The sequence below is a fragment of the Coenobita brevimanus genome, chromosome 60 (assembly GCF_032717465.1).
Source record: "Coenobita brevimanus isolate Jiangsu-jjx chromosome 60, ASM3271746v2, whole genome shotgun sequence".
Lineage (NCBI taxonomy): Eukaryota > Metazoa > Arthropoda > Malacostraca > Decapoda > Coenobitidae > Coenobita > Coenobita brevimanus.
The window spans coordinates 23,179,573-23,197,912 of NC_137013.1; the positions used below are offsets into that span (position 1 = coordinate 23,179,573).

General features: G+C 41.8%; 1 protein-coding gene across 1 annotated transcript; it reads right to left on the reverse strand.

The window, feature by feature from the left end:
- Nucleotides 1-487: 487 nt before the first annotated feature.
- On the reverse strand, nt 488-9,557 carry LOC145403317 (protein FAM200C-like). Its single transcript, XM_080275113.1, has 4 exons — nt 9,529-9,557; nt 5,552-5,703; nt 1,016-1,362; nt 488-691 (listed from the first exon to the last, which is right to left on the reverse strand). The coding sequence occupies exons 1-4, from the start codon at nt 9,555-9,557 to the stop codon at nt 488-490; spliced, it is 732 nt and encodes a 243-aa protein (XP_080131239.1).
- Between the last annotated feature and the right edge of the window lie 8,783 nt (nt 9,558-18,340).

Below are 18,340 nucleotides of genomic sequence, written 5' to 3' on the forward strand. Positions count from 1 at the left end.
GATACATTTTCACCCAGAACCCAGACTTATGAAGCTGACTTCGTCTTTTGCTGAAGAATTGTGTATGAGTTCCAAAACTCTTCCAGGAGCTCTGTAGCACGACGTTTGAATGGGTCCCTTCTCACAACCATGGTAATTTGATTGGTATTTACATCTGGGAAGTATTACTGGAACTCGTCAATGAAACAGTTAACGTACTGTGTAATCCCTGCCTTGAGCACGTGGTTGATGAATACCTCTCTGATGACTTCATAAGGTCGGTGAAACCGAGCTGCATGACTGTCTGTAATTAGTCTACTTCAGAATTGAGGTTTTTCAATGAATGCAAACTCTGACCACTCTGCAGTTTTTGGCTGAGCTCATTTAGAGCTTCGAACATATATGTTAAGTATGCCAAATGAGCCTGAAATTTTGGCATGTTCGTCTTGGTGAGTAGCGCATGTTTATTATGACTGGCCAAGAAAGTCTTCGCTACTTAATCATAAAACTAATAGAACATGTTGCCCTTTGACAGCCATCGAACATGTGCCAGGAACCACAGGGCTTGATTTTCAGCATCCATGTTTTCACACAGGTCATGGAAAAGCTCCGTATTCGGGGCTGACCCTCTGATGAAGTTGACTGTGTTGATGATGGTCTTTAAGTGGGCACTAAGGGCTGCTGGTAATGTCTTGGAAGCTTGTGCTTCTCTCTGAATCATGCAGTGTATCCCAATCACTGCAAGATTCTTAAGTTTAAGTGCCAAGAATCCAGGTCGAGACCCTCAACATTGCTGGGGCTCCAGCTGTATACACACCCTGATTAAATCCTTCCGTTGAAGTTCTTTATTAAAGAAAGCTGAAATAAGTTCCATCACATCCTTTCCTTTTGTCGTCGTGGTCAATGGACGACAGAAAAGGAAGTCGTCTTTGATGTCTTGATCATCAACATATCAGGGAAAAACGAGAAGCTGGGAAAGATTTGTTATGTCAGTGGTCTCATCATACTGAATGGCAAAGTTCTTTGATAACATTACCTTGTCAATCACTTGATCTTTCATGTTGTTATCCATATCATCTACCCATGAGTTGATGGTGTTAAGCGGGATTTGCTTAAGTTTGTTAACTGCATCATCACTGAGGACAAGTTTTGCACTATCAAGGATACATACTTTTATCAGGGTCTCTCCAATTGTATGGGCCTTCTTAGTCTTGGCTATATGCAGGGCAACAGCATATGATGCATGTGTGGTAGCCTTTGAGGTCTGCTGGATGAATCCACCGTTATCCAGCCTCAGTCTCTTCAAACCATCAGATTTCTGCTTTAGAAATGAGTGATGCTTTTCAGCTAACCCTGGGTGAAGCTTTGAAGATACCACTTTAGCTGAAATGGTTTCATGGAATCATTTCCTAGCACTACGTGGCATATAGTGCATTGGTGGAATTCTGTGCCATCCTTCACAATGTAGGAAAATCCATATCGGATGTGTTCTTCCTGGTGGTATCTCTTCTTATTTCTTGGCATGATGGTGGATGACCAGTTCACTACCTGTCAAGTAGCAGTACCCTAGTAAAGATGAAGAGGATATTCATCAAGAAATTAATCACAAGGTACAGCCACGATCCAAAGATTCCAGGCCTTGTCGATACTGGGGACAGGAAAGCAAGAATGGTCTGGTGCTTGGACAAAGCTTCAAATCTCCTCCCCTCCCCCTTCCTCCCCCTCCTCCTCCCCCAAGTACCACCACGACCTTTGATCGAGACATTCCTCATTCCTTCGCTTCACCGTTAGAAGCAACTCACGATGTTCATGACATGTTGTGGAGTCCATATTACGTAAAAACATTTGAAGAAATTCTGATTGCACAGTAACGCAACAAAAAACGTGATGCAAAAAGGGATGAACGTTATACTGGTTTCAAATACACATTACTTTAGTATTTCCCATAACATTCAAGCTTTCCGGTAATTCTGTGTGGTAGAGAATCATGCTGTTGGATAGAAGTCATCTTCAGCGAGATGGACAAGCGACAGAAAAACTGATGGAAAGACAGACATAGCTACGCCTTAGAGAGATTCATCAAAACTGTCACCAGACACATTTAGTAAACCAAGGTGATTATAAACCACTCCAGCAAGGAAAACAAAACACACAGACAGACTCACGCCATTTGAGATTCTTGCTAAAGACAAGTGATTACATCCATCTTCGGAAAGAATATGCCTCCTACGTAAGACAGACAGGCAGACAGACAAAGACGGACTCTGGATGATCGATTCACGTTGACTTATTTTATTCTTGGTTCCACCAGATGACATGGTTCAGATGACATGATAACAGAGCCTTGTAGACGTAGAGGACGTGAAAGGTACATGGGACAACGGACAGAAGGAAAGACTGAGTTGCAATTATCAGATCACATCGAATGCTATTCTGCTTCTGCTAAAGGCAGACTATTTTATTCAGCTTAAGTGAGATTAAATCCTGTTTGTAGAGGAAGCTGTGAAAGTTTATCAGGCAGAATAAAGAGAACGAAAGTGAGGCATGCAGTTTGCTAATTATCGGTTCACATTAATTGGAATGATCAGTTCATATTAACTGGTACTGTATTATTGTTGCTGCTAGAAAATTGTATTTAGCTTCAGTGGAAATACGACTATCCCTGAGAGGAAGACGCCAAACATATGCAGACACACACACTAACAGACAGACGCTCTCTAAGTCATTAATTTCTCAAGTAAACCGCCGCTTTATTCCTGCAACTTTATTCCTGAGACTTTATTCCTGCAATTTTATTCCTGGGACTTTATTCCTGCTACTTTATTCCTGCAACTTTATTCCTGCTACTTTATTCCTGCGACTTTACTCCACCTACTTTATTCCTGCTACTTTATTCCTTCTACTTTATTCCTGCTACATTATTCCTGGAACTTTACTCCTACTTTATTCCTTCTGCTTTATTCCTTCTGCTTTATTCCTGCAACTTTATTCCTGCTACTTTATTCCTGCGACTTTACTCCGACTTTATTTCTGCTACTTTATTGCTCCTACTTTACTCCTACTTTATTCCTGCTGCTTTATTCCTGCGACTTTATTCCTGCAACTTTATTCTTGCAACTTTATTCCTGCAACTTAATTCCTTTTACTTCATTCCTGCAACTTTATTCCTACAACTTTATTTCTTTTACTTCATTCCTGCAACTTTATTCCTGCAACTGGCTGACAGTTTGCGTAAGGGTAAAACAAGCCTCACCCGTAACATATATTCATTGGCTACTTACTGAATTACGTTATTTACATCCACACCCTCGGAGATAGATCTGATGCTGTATTTTAAGTTCCGCGCGCGCGCGTGCGTGCGTGTGTGTGTGTGTGTGTGTGTGTGTGTGTGTGTGTGTGTGTGTGTGTGTGTGTGTGTGTGTGTGTGTGTTTTAACAGGACTGATTCATGCTCATCCTTCCATATTTCACCATACGTGTGTGTGTGTGTGTGTGTGTGTGTGTGTGTGTGTGTGTGTGTGTGTTTTAACAGGACTGATTCATGCTCATCCTTCCATATTTCACCATACGTGTGTGTGTGTGTGTGTGTGTGTGTGTGTGTGTGTGTGTGTGTGTGTGTGTGTGTGTGTGTGTGTGTGTGTGTGTGAGACCTTTGACCTTTCAGAAAGAGTCCTTTCTGGTCCAGTGAACAGAAAGCAAGCCGAGAAAATGAGGAAGAGAGAGAGAGAGAGAGAGAGAGAGAATGTTAAGTGGGTCGTCTCTTAACTGGGCTAACAAGATCCAACATCGGTCATTACACCTGAGACACACCTTTAATTAACCCACCTTCATCAATTAAAATGGAATGGCAATTACAGGTAATATATCTTGCGGTAATCAGCGGTCAGTATGCAATTTGCTTAAAGGTAATTAACGAGCAATGTTATATATACAGGATAGTCCGTATGTAGCGCTTCGTTAGAGGTAAATATATCATGAGGTAATTAGCGATCAGCATGTAATATGATACAGATAATTGAGGAAGTTAGAGGGGTCATTACTAGCTTGACTCACATGTTAACACACACACACACACACACACACACACACACACACACACACACACACACACACACACACACACACACGCTCCACTTAAAAGAACATCCGATCTATCTCCGAGGGTGTGGATGTAAATAACGTAATTCAGTAAGTAGCCAATGAATATATGTTACGGGTGAGGCTTGTTTTACCCTTACGCAAACTGTCAGCCAGTTGCAGGAATAAAGTTGCAGGAATGAAGTAAAAGAAATAAAGTTGTAGGAATAAAGTTGCAGGAATGAAGTAAAAGGAATTAAGTTGCAGGAATAAAGTTGCAAGAATAAAGTTGCAGGAATAAAGTCGCAGGAATAAAGCAGCAGGAATAAAGTAGGAGTAAAGTAGGAGCAATAAAGTAGCAGAAATAAAGTCGGAGTAAAGTCGCAGGAATAAAGTAGCAGGAATAAAGTTGCAGGAATAAAGCAGAAGGAATAAAGCAGAAGGAATAAAGTAGGAGTAAAGTTCCAGGAATAATGTAGCAGGAATAAAGTAGAAGGAATAAAGTAGCAGGAATAAAGTAGGTGGAGTAAAGTCGCAGGAATAAAGTAGCAGGAATAAAGTTGCAGGAATAAAGTAGCAGGAATAAAGTCCCAGGAATAAAATTGCAGGAATAAAGTCTCAGGAATAAAGTTGCAGGAATAAAGCGGCGGTTTACTTGAGAAATTAATGACTTAGAGAGCGTCTGTCTGTTAGTGTGTATGTCTGCATATGTTTGGCGTCTTCCTCTCAGGGATAGTCGTATTTCCACTGAAGCTAAATACAATTTTCTAGCAGCAACAATAATACAGTACCAGTTAATATGAACCGATCATTCCAATTAATGTGAACCGATAATTAGCAAACTGCATGCCTCACTTTCGTTCTCTTTATATTACTAATTACCTTTCACTATGGATTACCTTCCTCTACGGATAGGGTTTAATTCAGAGGTGCAGCCAGAAATATAATTGGGGGGGGGGCCCAATGACTAAGCATGAGAAATGTAAACACACACTGCACTTCACCATGCACGTTGATGTATGGCTAAATCACCCATCTTTGCTGATGATCATCCATTACCTCAAAATACTCAAAAACCACAACTTCAAACAATCACACACTTCCGAACAGGTTAAACAAGGAGCCATCCGACGCCAGTCGAAGTACGACGACGAGCCATATCTGCGAATGCATTGCTGTTGAGACAGTAGTAGAGTAAAGTAACATACATTTCTACAGGGTAACAATAAAAGGACATGACCCCGCAAAAGGAGCCAGCCACCTGGTCGCTGTACGCGAGCCGGGGATACTTTTCAAGCTAGGACGGCTGGAACTTATGGTTTCTCCCTGCGTGTGATAAGGTAGGAAACACATAATCATTGGGAGGCGACCAGGTTTTGTTAAGAGAGCAGACTTGCTCTCGTCATCAAGATGCTTATATTGAACAGTCCGTACAATGTCATAACATTGTTGCCTACTGCTATGAAAGTGATCCGGACAATCACGGATTTGACTACATGAGTCGTCTTCTAGATTTACACGTGGGTCGGAAGATTGGCTGAGGTCATTCACCGAACACTCAGCTGGTTTATCATGTGTACGAACACTCGGTACTCCTGGATGAACTGATTCTCCCGAAACGGCCGCCTGCTGCTTATTGCTGGACGACCTACCGACAAATACAAGATATTAATCGCAGAAAAGGTGCTGTTAAACAGTTAAATCTAACTCCTGGTACTGGCATTTCCCTACTTACTGTTTATTCATCATCATCATCATCATCATCATCCGGACCTCCTTTCCCACCCAAGGGCAGGGTGAGGAGTAGCAATGTCCAGACACTCCAAACGTGCCCAGTCCAATGGGCCACGCTTCCATTCACTTATCATTCAAGCCCCCGGAATCCTGGCTCTATCGGATACACCAAAAACATTCACCACGTTCTGTAGTTTCACATAAACGTATCCGATTGAGTCAATCCGGAGGCTGCTACGTTAAAAAGGGGTGCCAAAATCCCTGATCATGCACTTCTCCTCACAACATTCATCCAGCCAGCTCGATCTCTTGTCAGTTCCCTAGCCTCACCGACTTCCAAACCTCTCTTCCTCAAACACTCATCCACCATATCTCTCCACCTTCTCCTTGGCCTACCTCGCCTCCTCCCTCCTTCAAATTCACTCAGATATACCTTTTTCACTACTCTGTTGTTATCCATTCTCTCCACATGACCATACCATCTCAGTACACTCTCTTTCGATTCTGTTGTCCACCGACTTCCTCATCCCACACCTTTCACGAATCACATTATTTCGTATCCTCTCCACTCTCTGTACTCCACATACATTCCTCAGGAGTCCCGTCTCCACTGCTCTTACTCTTGACTTTTCATTTTCATGCCACACCATAGTCTCACATCCTTATGTTAAAGTTGGCACCAACACTCCCTCATGTAAGCCTCGTGCAGCTGCAACACTCAAGCCTCTGTTTTCTTATCAGGGCCTTCATTGCACTTACTGTTAAAAAAAAAAAAAAAAAAAAAAAAAAAAAGTTTATATGTCCATGAAAATCCTTCGTCTGTTAAATACTTCACTTAGTTCAGTGATTAGTTTACTCAGGTTCAGTGATGGCTGCCACACAGGGCACAGGTAGTTAAAGCCAAAAATATGTCACAAGGGAAATCTTAAGCAATCATTGGCTTTTAGTTTCTGTGAGCTTACACTTAAGTAGAGCTCATGACATGACTTTATCACTTGTTAAAATGCTAAAGTGAAAATAATACCTAGTCGGTTCACATATACACTAGTGGAAAACATTGATGATCATCACTCTGTGCTATAACCTTTATGATGGATACAAGCTTCAATCGTGCGGCAATGCTGAATCATATGCTAATGATTTGCCAAAGTGTTTGCAGGCTCGTTTGTACAGTAGTTATAGGAGAGGTTCCAACAAACTTCTGAACATGCGTTTGTGATGTATTAAGCTGCTCAACATAGTGCTAAACTGCACATCCCAGACAAGACATGACCATTGCATCACCGCAGAACTGGAAATAAGATGATATAAATGACACCTTGTTGTTTGTCTAATAGTAAATATAAATGGTATCTTTGTGCATCTGGGCAGCCCATATGGGACCCATATTTTCCCATGTTTCACCATATGGGTGATATATGGGCAAACCATATATAACCCATATGTGCATACAGCCTGGCCTATATAACACCCATATGTGGCCCATATGGAAATGTTGGCTGGGTTGTTACAATGCCTAGACCTCTGGGAATTGACACCAATGATACAAGCCAGTAATAATATCCTCTACAATGTAATACATTTGCTAAACATAATCTGACCTTTTAGAACTTGAACTCATAAAGTCCAATATACTTGATTGCTGCGGCTGCTTCCGTTTCATCCTTCAGTGATCCAGGGAAACCCACGATATACGTGTTTTCAGTTTGTGTCGCAGTGCAGCGTGAAGTACCGTGATGAGCAAGTTGTATGGACTGGCGTAACACGAACTCTAGTGTTACATCCCCGTCCCACACTCCCACAGGCTCAAACAGCAGTAGTTTAGTACAGGAAAGATGTTGCCCAATGAGTTGTTCTTTATAGAGGCAGCCTTTTCGTGTACAGTAGGCCTACACAAGATCAGCTTGATCATCTTAAATAAACACTGGCTACTGAAATCCACTGTTTTGATTTTCCAGATAATTACACTTAACGGTTGCCAACTTCATTTCACTGTTTTCACAAGCACCGAAGATACAAACTGCAATAACGCATCACTGTTTGCCAATAACACTTTACAATTTTCGAAAGCACTGGAGATATACAAACTGCAATAACACTTCACTGTTTGCCAGTAACATTTTATTATTTTCACTAGTACTGAAAATATACAAACTGCACTGCACTGACACTGAACTACACTCAAACTAAACTGAAACTAACTGAACCTGCACTAGTCTCTTCCCCATCCATTTACAAGCTTCGTATATTCTATCCTATATTCTAGAGTGTTCACCATTCTAGGAGAATCAACAGCTGCCTACTCGGAGATATCCAAAACTTGCCAGAGTTTTGTTACACTGCATAGCACTCTAAATTATTTAGCATACAAATAAATTAAATTACAAAATTTAACAATCACATAAATAAAATATTACTGAGAAAAAGGCATAAAAACTAATGTACAACTTACAAAATAACGATGCTCACAAACAACGGGCTAACTGGCAACTCTGACTCATACCAGAACTACGATAAACATCAGGAAATCTCAAGAACAATCTAGCTAACAATCCAGCTTCCTCACACTATCCCCTCCCTAGTTCATTGTCGTCCTGACAAAACTACACAGTATAAACAAACATAAACCTTAATCCTATTGAAACATCTAACTATACATAAAATAATCCTTCAATTCATCAGGTCTTCTCCAATGCTGCTTCCAACGATGTCCCTGGTCTTTCACACAGTCCACTCCTCCTGGAATGTCTTGGTCCTCTTCTTGATCCACTTCTCTTGGGAAACTGTCACCATCCTCTTGCACTTCAGCTCCTTGGTCCTTCTCAACATCCTCGGCTGCAGGTGAGCACGATTCCATGGTGCCATTCCAGCTGTACTGTCCTGGCCCATGGTACTGCCACAGACGGTCCACGTGTACCACCTTTGGGCGAGACTTCCTGCCTCACCAAATCAGATACATTACGTCTGATAGGCAGTCCAGCACAGTGTAAGGCCCATCCCATGGGCTCTGCAGCTTCAATAACTGCCCCTTCTTCCGCTGAGGATTATACAACCAAACTTTGTCACCATCCATTAACCTCATCTCACTTGCTGTGGCCTCATACTTGCACCTCGTCACCTCTCCTGAAAACTTAAGGGCTCCTCGCACTTGATGATGTACCTCAGCCAGCCTTTCTGAAGATGCTTCACATAGCTGGAGATGTCTGTAGGCTGTTCTTCACCAGGTGGTATTCCCATTAACAAGTCAATGGGTAAGCGTAACTCATGGACCAATATAAGCTTTGCAGGTATGTAGCCAGTAGACTCATGGAATGCAGACCAATATGCCATCAACAATGCAGCTAATTTCTGGTCCCATTCTATTTGTCCCACTATGCAGTACTTGGCCAGTTCTTGTCCCAGGGTCCAGTTGAATTTCTCCACCATCCCATCTGACTGTGGCCTTAGTGGGGTCGTCCTGGTCTTCTTGATCCCCAGCAACTTGCAGCATTCATGGATCACAGCAGCCTCAAAGTTTTTACCCTGGTATGAATGTAGCTCTTGTAGCATCCCCAAAGCGACAGAAAAACTGGTCAACCAACACCTCAACAACAGTCACAACCTCTTGACTGAGGATAGCATAGGCTTATGGCCACTTTGTGAAGCAGTCCTTGGTGACACATATATACCAGTTTCCTCTTTCTGAGAGTGGCAAAGGTCCAGCAATGTCTACTGCAACTCTTTCCATCGGTGCACCCACCTGGCACAGCTAAAGAGGGGCGCAACCATGTTTCTTGGGTCCCTTCTTAGCACAGCATACATCACAGGCCTGACACCACTCTTCGACATCATGCTGTATGCCAGTCCAGTAGAACCTCTGTTACAGTTGACTTAGAGTTTTCTTCACTCCCAGGTGCCTACTAATAATCTGGTTATGGGACTCATCCAAGATCTCAGACCTCATCTTCACGACCACCAGTTGCCAATATATACTTGCTGAGGCCATCGGTTGGCTCCCACTGACGTTCCAGTAGTCGTTTGTTCAAATGAAGAAGGTCCCACTGACTCCAGGAGCTCTGGGTCACAGGGCTGAATCTAGAAACCTCTTCCCATGATGGCTGCACTGTACTCCAGTGCAGCCACTCTAGCTCTGGTTGTAAATCTGCATCCTCTTCCGGTCTTCTTCATCTGATGCTGGACCTGTCACTACAGTATGGCAGCATTTTCTTGCTAAGATTCCCATCCCTACTACACAGCTTGCCCTCTGTTCTTCCATGTTCTCACACACTATTCATCAAAGTTCTGCATCTCCTCAGTGGTGGGGCTTCTTGGGAAAAAGTGGCTGGTTGTTCCCTCTTGTCACCAGCTTTCATCTTATTCTCATCCTTCTCATTTGGACACTCATAGCTGAAGTTTCCCATCTCGCCACATGTCCAACAGCCATTAGTTGCAATCGTGGGTTTCCTTGCACTGTTCCTTTCTTGCTCCTTCTTCCATTTGTAACAATCCACCTTCTTGCGTCCTGGCTTCCTGCAGAACCAGCAACCTCCTCTGATCTTCTCCTGTTCTCTCCTCCACTTGTTGCTGTCCACTTTCCAATGTCCTGGCTTCTCTCAATACCAGCAACTCCCTCTGATCTTCTCCTGTTGCCTCTTCCACTTATAACAGTCTTCTTTCCTATGTCCTGGCTTTTCACAGTACCAGCATCTTCCTCAAAAATTTTCCACTTCATGTACTTGCGCCTTTCTTGCCTTGAATCCTGCACTATGACCAGTCTGAAAAGTGGATGTACTGGACCTGACGTAGGACTCAAATTCTAGAGCCCTGGCTAGTGCTTCTTGCATGTTTCTGGGTTGTGCCTGCTTCATTTGCACTTTCAACTCTACACTATCAAGAGCATCGATGAACTGAGCCCTCAGAAGAATAGCCAACAAGTTAGGCGCTGCTCCTTGGTATACCTTGTATACCATACTCTCCAGGTCATGAGCAAGCTGCTGTAGGAAATCGCCTCAAGCCTGTACACAGCTCTGGAATCTTGCTTTGTAATCCTCAGTCTGGTACATGGTCCCATATATGTGCTCCGGCACTTCTACTTGAGACTGATTACTGTTCCTCTCCATCAGTGACATCTGCCCCAGAATTTCAACTGTAGCACCCTTAAGGATAGTAACAAGCTGCATTGCCCTCTGTCTATCACCCTAACGGTGCACGGTAAGCTTCCCAAGATACTCTACCATCAAACTCCTGAGGTTTCTTTTTAATTGTACCCCCATTACAGCCATGCACTTCACTGGTTTGAGGTATAAAAACTGGGGCATCATAATAAAGTCCAGAACTGAAGAGTCCTACATTCTGATTATTCAACCCTGTAATGCTGCCTTTAGATTCCTGGGATCCATCACGATTCACCATCCACTGTCCATTCTTTTCATATGCTTCTATACACTAACCTGAGGCTCAGCAGCCCAATATTTCTCTACAGCCTCGATTTTCTCAATAATAATCTTCACATGGTCGACTACATGCTTCAACTGGTTATTTACATGTTGTCTGCACTCCATCACTATTCCCTCACCAATCTTCAGCTGCTTGCCAACATGCTATCTGCACTCTGTCACTATTCCCTCACTGATCTTCAGTTGGTCGTCTATGTGGTTCACCTGGTCGTCTAGATGCTGTCTGACCTCCATCACGTTATTGCTTCCCTCACATTCCTGCTGCTGTAGCTCAGCATATACTTCCTCCCTCAACTGCCGCTGCTCTTCTTTCATTTTCCCCATGAAAGCATCCAGATGTCCTTGCATCCTCAGTTGTAATTGCCTCTGTTGCTCCTGTAATTCCTCCTGAGGCTGTTCATATCATTCTTTCTGTTCTTCATTCTGTGCCTGTAATTATTGTTCTTGAGTTCTTTCTGTCCCTCATTCTGTGCCTGTAATGTACATTTTGGGCCTGTAATTGTTCTTTGAGTTCTTTCTGTCCTTCGTTCTGTTCCTGTAATAGCTTCATGGTTGTTGCCAGGGACATTTCCTCCTCCTTCCCAGCTCGGGACATTGTCTGCACACCCCCTAGCTCCATGTCGAAGATTTGACTCACTTTAGCACTTAATCCATACTCCTGACACCAGTGTTACGTCCCTGTCCCACACTGCCACAGGCTCCAACAACAGTACTTCATTACAGGAAGGACGTTGCCTAGTGAGTTGTTCTTCCTATGGGCAGCCTTTCAGTGAACAGCACACAAGATTAGCCAGACCATAAGGAAACATTGGCTTCTTAAGTTCACAGTCTGTATTTTCCATATAATTAAACTTCACTGTTTTCAAAAGCTCTGAAGGTAAACTCCAATAACACTTCACTGTTTGCCAATAACATTTCACTATTTTCACAAACACCGAAGATACACAAACTGCAATAACACTTCACTATTTGCCAATAACATTTCACTATTTTCACAAGTACTGAAAACATACAAACTACACTGCACCGACACTGAACTACACTCAAACTGAACTGAAACTGACTGAACCTGCTCTGGTCGCTTCCCCATCCATATATAAGCTTCCTATATTCAAGTGCGTACTGAATTCTAGGAGAAGCAACAGTCACCAACTCGAAGATATCCAAAACATGCCAGAGTTTGAGAACACTGCATAACACTCTAAATTATTTAGCATACAAACTTAAATTAAATTATAGAATTTAACAATCACATAATAAAACATTATTGAGAAAAAAGGCAAAAAAATTAATGTACAACTTACAAAATAACTACGCTCACAAACAACATGCTACCTGGTAACTCTGACTCGTACCTGAACTACGATAAACATCGGGAATTATCGAGAAAAATCTGGCTAGCAATTCAGCTTCTTAACAGTAGTGATGACAGTTGACTGATGAGTGATGACTGATGGCGCAGGCGGGTGATGGCCAGTAAACGTTGCCACGGTAGTGTATTTTTCTTGCGAATTTTGCTATATGTAGGCCTACATGCCCTGAAGTACTCCTAATTAGTTAATTACATTAAACCTATTAATAGAGCAGTTTTCCATTTTGAAGGTAATGTCATAACATGCAAAAAAAAAAAAAAAATGAAAGTTTTGCAGAGCGGCATCATGTGCCTTGCTTCCTTTCCTGCCTCATCTCCTCACACATCACGGCCGCCAACGGCTCCCCATGTGTAAATTCGCATATCTGTCTCGCACCTAAAGTAAGTCTTAAAACGTATATGCGTATAGAAGACCTACTCAGAATTGCATATTCTTTCAGTTCTCCAAATATGTGATATACCGAGTATTATACCGTGGATTAAACAAGTATTCGACAAATAAGATTAGCAATCTATTCTCGAACACACGTACAGATTTCGGGAGGGGGGCCCGGGCCCCCGTGGTCCCCATCCTGGCTGTGCCACTGAGTTTAGTCTCGTTTTAGTTGAATAAAATCGTCTGCCTTTAGCAGGAGCGGAATAGCAATCAATGTGATCTAATAATTGCAACTCTGTCTTTCCTTCTGTCCGTTGTCCCATGTCCCATGTGCCTTTTACGTTTTCCTCTACGTCTACAAGGCTCTGTTATCATGTCATCTGAATCATGTCATCTGGTGGAACGAACAATATAATAAGTCAGCGTGAATCGCTCATCCAGAGTCTGTCCATGTCTGTCTGCTTGTCTGGCTTATGTAGAAAGCTTACTTTTCCGAAGATGGATGTAATCGTTTGTCTTTAGCAAGAGTAAAATAGCAATTATCATGAATCTCAAATGGCATGTGTCTGTGTGTTTTCAATTCCTTGCTGGAATGGTTTATAATCACACAGGCTCACTAAATGTTTTTGGTGCTATTTAGAAAGAAAAATAACAATTTGGTGAATCTCTCTAAGGTTTATGTATGTCTTTTCGTCAGTTTTCTGTTGCCTGTCCATCTCGCTGAAGATTACTTCTATCCAACAACATGATTCTCTACCACACAGGATTACAGTACAGTAGAGCTTGAATATTGTGGAAAATACTTCAGTAATTTATACTTGTAACCAGTATAGGTTAATGTTCATTCCCTTTTGCATCACGTTTTTCGTTCCGTTACTGTGCAATCAGAATTTCTTCAATTTTTTTTTTTTTTTTTTTTTTTTTTTAACGTAATATGGACTCCACAACACGTCATGAGTACCATGAGCTGCTTTGAACAGCGAAGCAAAGGAGTCAGCACCGTCTCGATCAAAGGTCGTGGTGGTACTTGGGGGAGGAGGAGGGGGAGGAAGGGGGGCGGGGAGGGGGTTTCGAGCTTTGTCCCAACACCAGACCATTCTTGCTTTCCTGTCCCCCAGCATCAAGGCCTTGATACTTCCTTTGGATCGTAACTGTGCTTACTCATTTATTCAGGTATGCCACAACTCTGCAACAGTCTGAATTTTTTCTAACTGATGTAGAAACACAAGATATGTACAAAATAACACACACAAAAAAAGGAAAATAATATAATAAAAAAAAAATCCATAATTCAGGCCTCACTCAAGTTTCAAGGCACTCATTTGGTTACTATTGAAGTATACTACACCATTTCACAGTTACAGTACATACTTTCTTGCAAAATTTTCTTCTTACTGTGTGATATATTTTTAGCATGGAATTACACGAAGAGCTGGTTTGGATAAGCAGCCATCACAGTAGCCTAGTTACAGTACAAGGCTTTTTTTACATGCCCCCTTTCCTTTAAGTTTACATGTATCCAATACCATTTCTGTTCGAAGGTTATATACATGTTACCAAGTCATTCATGAAGCATTTCACTTTGTTATTCATGAAGCATTCGAATCCAACCAGCACACATCACTTCTCCATACCTTATTAGGTGATCCATCACCCGGAAGACTACTGTAAACTAGGGTTCATCAAATGAGATCCCGGGATCCCGTTTTTTTTCCCGAGATATACGACACTAGTCTCGGGATATTCCCGGTGCAAATGATGTGAGACGCAAGCAAGCTAGAGGTTGCGTGAATTTTCCGGGAATTCCAAATGTCCCGGGGTTACATGAATATCCCGGGATCGCAGGAATGTCTCAGTACATATCTCATTCACACATTCGGTATTGCGTGAATCTCCCACCATAATGGGAACTGTCCAGGGATCAAGAATACATCTTAATAGTAAAGGACTACTTAAAACAATTTGACAAATGTGAAATAAGTTATTATGGGGAAACAAACCCACATATTAACAACTGCCACATAACATTCTTAACGTATGACACATACAGTACATTACATAGGTGAATTTAACAAAGCAAAACATTGATACCTGTTTTGTCTAGGTGTGTCCATCAAACAAAAGTAACATATACTAACACCTATAACTGACTGCATCTGAACACATGGCTATAATGTTAACAGCAATTTTACGTAGGATGTAAAGGAGTAATTATTGGCAAGTGCCGCAGTAAAAATAATCACATACAATATTTTGGTTCTGATATCACGACTGTATTGTGTGCTTTCAAATAAGGGAAGATATAGGTATATGGCTGACATATGCCAACTGATAGTTATTAACCATGTTACACTACAAACTTACAGCAGTGGTTCACAGACTACCTCTATTGGTAAATCAGAAGGTCTAGCTATAGTGTCCCCCTCGCTTTACTACCTTTTAGGTATGTGTCATCAGATAATTAATGGACGGCTGTGTATGAATGTATTAAAACGTTGATACGTGTACTACTGATTTCATATCGTGACTACGTCAGCATTTTTATATTACGCTAAAACAAATGAAATGAGAAAGAATGAGAATCCATGTTTAAATAGTCAGCTATTCCAGAATGTTGATAATTATATACAGGACCCAAATAGTTTCCAGTAAGAGAGAGGATCCCGGGATAATCAAATTATCCCGTTATATTTTAGTCATCACGGGAAATTCCCGGGATGTGAGCATTACAAATGTATCACCACCTTTGAATCGGGATATTCCCGAGAGTATTTATACCTTTCCCGGGAATGTATCACGGGGAGTACCGGGATCCCAGAGTCTCGTTTGATGAACCCTACTGTAAACATACTCATTTCTCCTATTTCTCAGAAAGGTATTCCATTACCCCACACATCACATAATTCATTTAATAATTCACTATTCATTTCCGTTGTTAATTTTTCTTCATTTACCTGAAAAGCGTGCCTTACATCAAGGAAATTGATGGCCGTGTGGCAGTATCAGCTGAGCGGCGCGGGCAAGACCCAGTGTTGCCACACTTTTAGATGGGAATTACGTACCGGCTCCTCAAATTATCGATTTTTCGTTGGAATTATCGTACATCATTATTTTTTTTTTTAAATAGTGTTTAAGAATCTGATGTAGTGTATTTTAAAACGGTGGCCGATGCCTTGGTTATTTACTGAACACTTACCCATTACAATTATCTTCATAAGAAACGTCGTTTTGTAAGGTACTGACGTGAAAATCTCATAATGATAATATTACGATAGTATAATCATATCTTTTATTACAAGAATAATACTTCAAGGAAAAAAATAGCCTTAGTGCCAATCTAGAAAATCACTCGACTAGCAACAGAATGCAGTCCATAGAACTTAGATAATTCATAGAAATATCCCTACTCTTGCAGGTAATAACTCGGTAAGATCATAAAAAAAAATATTTTTAGTGATGACCATCACATTAGCCCTTAAGATCCTCATCTGTCCAGTTGTGGAAAAACTGTGCATGATTAGCTATGCGTGCCACAAAATTTACTGCCATACTAGCTTTCAACCCAAAATTATCGTACAAACCGTACTATAATAGAAATGGTATCGTACAACGTACGAGAGGCAATATTATCGTAGTATACGATAATTATCTTACGTGTGACCACTGGCAAGACCAGCTGAGTGGCACGATGTGTTGTCTAGGAATACAGTAGTTGCCACACGCCACCAGCAGGTCCCACGCACCAATCGTTACTGTTGAAAAGCACAAATTAAAAGCGTTAAACCCTTTGGCCTTAAAATATATAAGCATAAGATCATTTACCAACAGTACATGAAAAAGGCCACTTTGGCTATTATGGCCTTATCTGTTTCCCCCCCCCCACCGGAATGACCAAATTTCCCCCCGGGGGGGGAATGTCTTCCGTCCACTACTGTACTGTCTTTAACTTGCGAAATACTTCCGTTTCTCCTTCGCCACTGCTGAGCTCTAACAATAGATCAACACTAGAATATGATGCTGGTCACGAAGAAGTACTATGGAAAGGATGTAGATCCATAGTATTTTCTAATTTCTTAACTGAGCTACACGAAAGAAACTGCAAAGGGGAGAAAATCTGAGTCAACTTAGCGTGCTATCTCTCCTTGAACTGTGAGTTGTAACAGATGATGTACAGTGCAGTATGGTGGTAGTCACGAAGAAGTGCTTTGGAAAGGATATAGAGTGCATTTTAAATATCTGCAATGACAAATTAACACTCCACTGCCCGGTAATCCAAACGTCTCTTCACCCCCCTCAGCCGCCGAATGAATAATAGTGGACTGCGGGAGGAGGGCAACTTCAGCCTGCAGTCCACTGGGTTCACATTATAGACGAACCTGGGGCTACAAGTCCAGTACTACAACTACACCTACTACTGTTATGACAACAATAACAACAATAACAACAACAACAACAACAACAACAACATCTGGAAGCATGGCAATATCATCACTATCCCTAAACCCAACAAAGACCCCAGGTTACCCTCCTCACATCGCCCCATCACACTCCTCTGCACCCCCTCTAAAGTCACTGAACGACTGGTACTACAACTAGTCACACCTCACATTCCCCTAGCCCAGTCACAACACGGCATTAGGCCACTACACTCCACAAACACCCTTCTTACAGACCTTACACAGAGAGTTTTCGATGGCATGAATTCAGCTAGGCCACCACACAGAACACTCCTAGTCACACTAGACATTAGCAAAATTTTTGATGCCATCCCCCGCCACAACCTCACAAACAAAATACTCAACACAAACTTTCACAATAACACAAAAAGATGGCTGGCAAACTACTTAGCAGGCAGATGTGCACACGTAACATTTGCCGGTCAGTCTTCTAACATCAGAAACTTCACAAACAGCGTCCTCCAAGGATCTGTTTTGTCCCCTACACTCTTTAACCTATACATGCACGACGTACCCACACCCCACACACCACAGATACACATAGCTTCCTATGCAGATGATATAACACTTACACGTACGCACCAAAACGCAAAAACAGCTGCACACATCATTCAACCTTACCTCAACACACTACACGAATGGTTCACCACAAACAGGCTCAAAATAGCCCCAGCCAAATCTACAGAGACTCTTCTCACAAACTGGACAGCAGAACACAGTCACATCCCACACCTCAGCATAAACACTTCCCTACCACACACAAAATCCTTGGTGTAACATACAATACATCAATGTCATTTAAAAAACACATCACAAACATTAAAAATAAAATAACACCAAGGCTCAGTGCTGTGAGGTCACTTGCCCATACAACATTCGGACACAGCAAAGAAACCAACACCACAGTACAC